Raw genomic sequence first — 1,602 nt, forward strand, 5'->3', positions numbered from 1 at the left:
AAAAATAATGTGTTTTTTGAACATTAAATCATGTCAACATATTTTACATATCTTTAAAAAAAGCATCATATGACCCCTTTAATCACAGGGTGTGTGTGTGATTTTCTCAGCCACTTACAGCCCACACATTGACGAGCCGCCTGCACAGAAACGGGTCAAGGTTCCAGTGGATGCAGGGCAGGAAGGTGATGTAAAAGACCTCATGCCCCAGAGTGGCCGATGTCAAAAACAGGAAGTAAAAGAGCCAGTTCCTCGCCTCATAATGAGGCCCGGGATGCTCCTGAACACAGAGAAATGCATCTAGCTGAATAAACTGCTTCACCACATCAACAAACCACAAATCACACGTAGTTGTCCACTATATATACCCGTTTAAATACTTTTCAACATTTTGGAGGATTGTAGCACCATGAAATACTCACATTTTTATTTGTGCACCATCATATATGGAACAAAAAATTCACTTTTACATATTTCACCCTGATTATGAAAATATATTAAAGTTTAATGACATTTGTAACTAATTGAATCCACACTAAAAATGTATATTTAAAAATATATATTATTATTATTAAAGACAGTATGTTATTAGGTTAGTGACCTGCCTTTCAGTTTAAAGCTTATTATATATATGAACAACATAAATTAATTTTGAAAACAGTTTTAATGTACCTAGATGAGACATCCAAAATTGCTTTACACTTCTGACAGTCTAAACCAACCAGAAAAACAGGAAAATCTTGTAGTTTGCCATTTCTGTTTTTAAAAGCACAGCCTTCGCATTAGGGAACCTCTCGATTTCAATTCACCTGAATGAAGAGTTTCATTTAAATCTGATTTACTTACTTCGCCTTTGGTTTGATACTGTGAACTGGCGGATTTATAGTTGGAGTTACTGTCGTGTGCGCGTGACGTCCCGTTCGCCACCTGCTCCGCTTTGCGCCGGTGGATCGTGACCGGAACGTCCTTACCGGATCCATTCGAGTGTACGAGTCCGTTTCGACTAACATACGAGCACGTCTCTCTCGGAACCAGGCCGCAGCACCGCTGGAAGCTGGCCACCAGCTCGGGGCTGTTCAGGTAGGAGATGAACCCCCACATTTTGAGCTTCCGCGCCCAGCTCAGCCCTCGTTCACAGGTGTGTTTTACAGCGTGAAAGAGTGCTGACGTAGAAGCTTATGGCTGTTTTGATTGGCTGACATGTTTACGCACGGAAAATGACCTGCTTATTGTACCTGTCACAGGTGGGTCATTCCTGCTATGCAGTACCTTTGACTCTGTGACTTAAAAAAAACAAAGAATATTCTAGTGTTATTATAGCCATTTAATGACGCATATTTCTATATCTGAAAGTAATTTTCAGAAATATGCTCTGATAAAGCTCAGGCTTTGAGTACTGTATTTATAGCAGAAAATGAAGAATTAGTGATTGACAGTAATGAAGGTGTCAACATTTCGATTTCATATTTTATATGATAATAACACGTTTTATGTAATATTATCTAATGAGATGTAGAGTTTAAGAGTGAGACAAATTAACCAAATCACAAAACAGAAATAGCCAAATCCCTGGCTAAAACTCTAAAAGTTTAATCTGGATCA

At 38.6% G+C, this 1,602-nt stretch overlaps 1 protein-coding gene across 1 annotated transcript; it reads right to left on the bottom strand.

Moving 5' to 3' along the window:
• Window positions 1-95: 95 nt before the first annotated feature.
• On the bottom strand, window positions 96-1,144 carry LOC107580090 (sphingosine-1-phosphate phosphatase 2-like). Its single transcript, XM_016265835.1, has 2 exons — window positions 847-1,144; window positions 96-280 (listed from the first exon to the last, which is right to left on the bottom strand). The coding sequence occupies exons 1-2, from the start codon at window positions 1,099-1,101 to the stop codon at window positions 107-109; spliced, it is 429 nt and encodes a 142-aa protein (XP_016121321.1). The 5' UTR covers window positions 1,102-1,144; the 3' UTR covers window positions 96-106.
• Window positions 1,145-1,602: the final 458 nt, after the last annotated feature.

Source organism: Sinocyclocheilus grahami, unplaced genomic scaffold (genome assembly GCF_001515645.1).
Source record: "Sinocyclocheilus grahami isolate Dianchi unplaced genomic scaffold, SAMN03320097.WGS_v1.1 scaffold24480.1, whole genome shotgun sequence".
NCBI lineage: Eukaryota > Metazoa > Chordata > Actinopteri > Cypriniformes > Cyprinidae > Sinocyclocheilus > Sinocyclocheilus grahami.

Excerpts from the sequence above, each read along its gene's own strand:
- LOC107580090 (XM_016265835.1), bottom strand. The coding sequence starts at position 1,101 with ATGTGGGGGTTCATCTCCTACCTGAACAGCCCCGAGCTGGTGGCCAGC. Across the intron at positions 281-846 it reads AGTATCAAACCAAAGGCGAA|GAGCATCCCGGGCCTCATTA; the intron begins GTAAGTAAATCA and ends CTCTGTGTTCAG.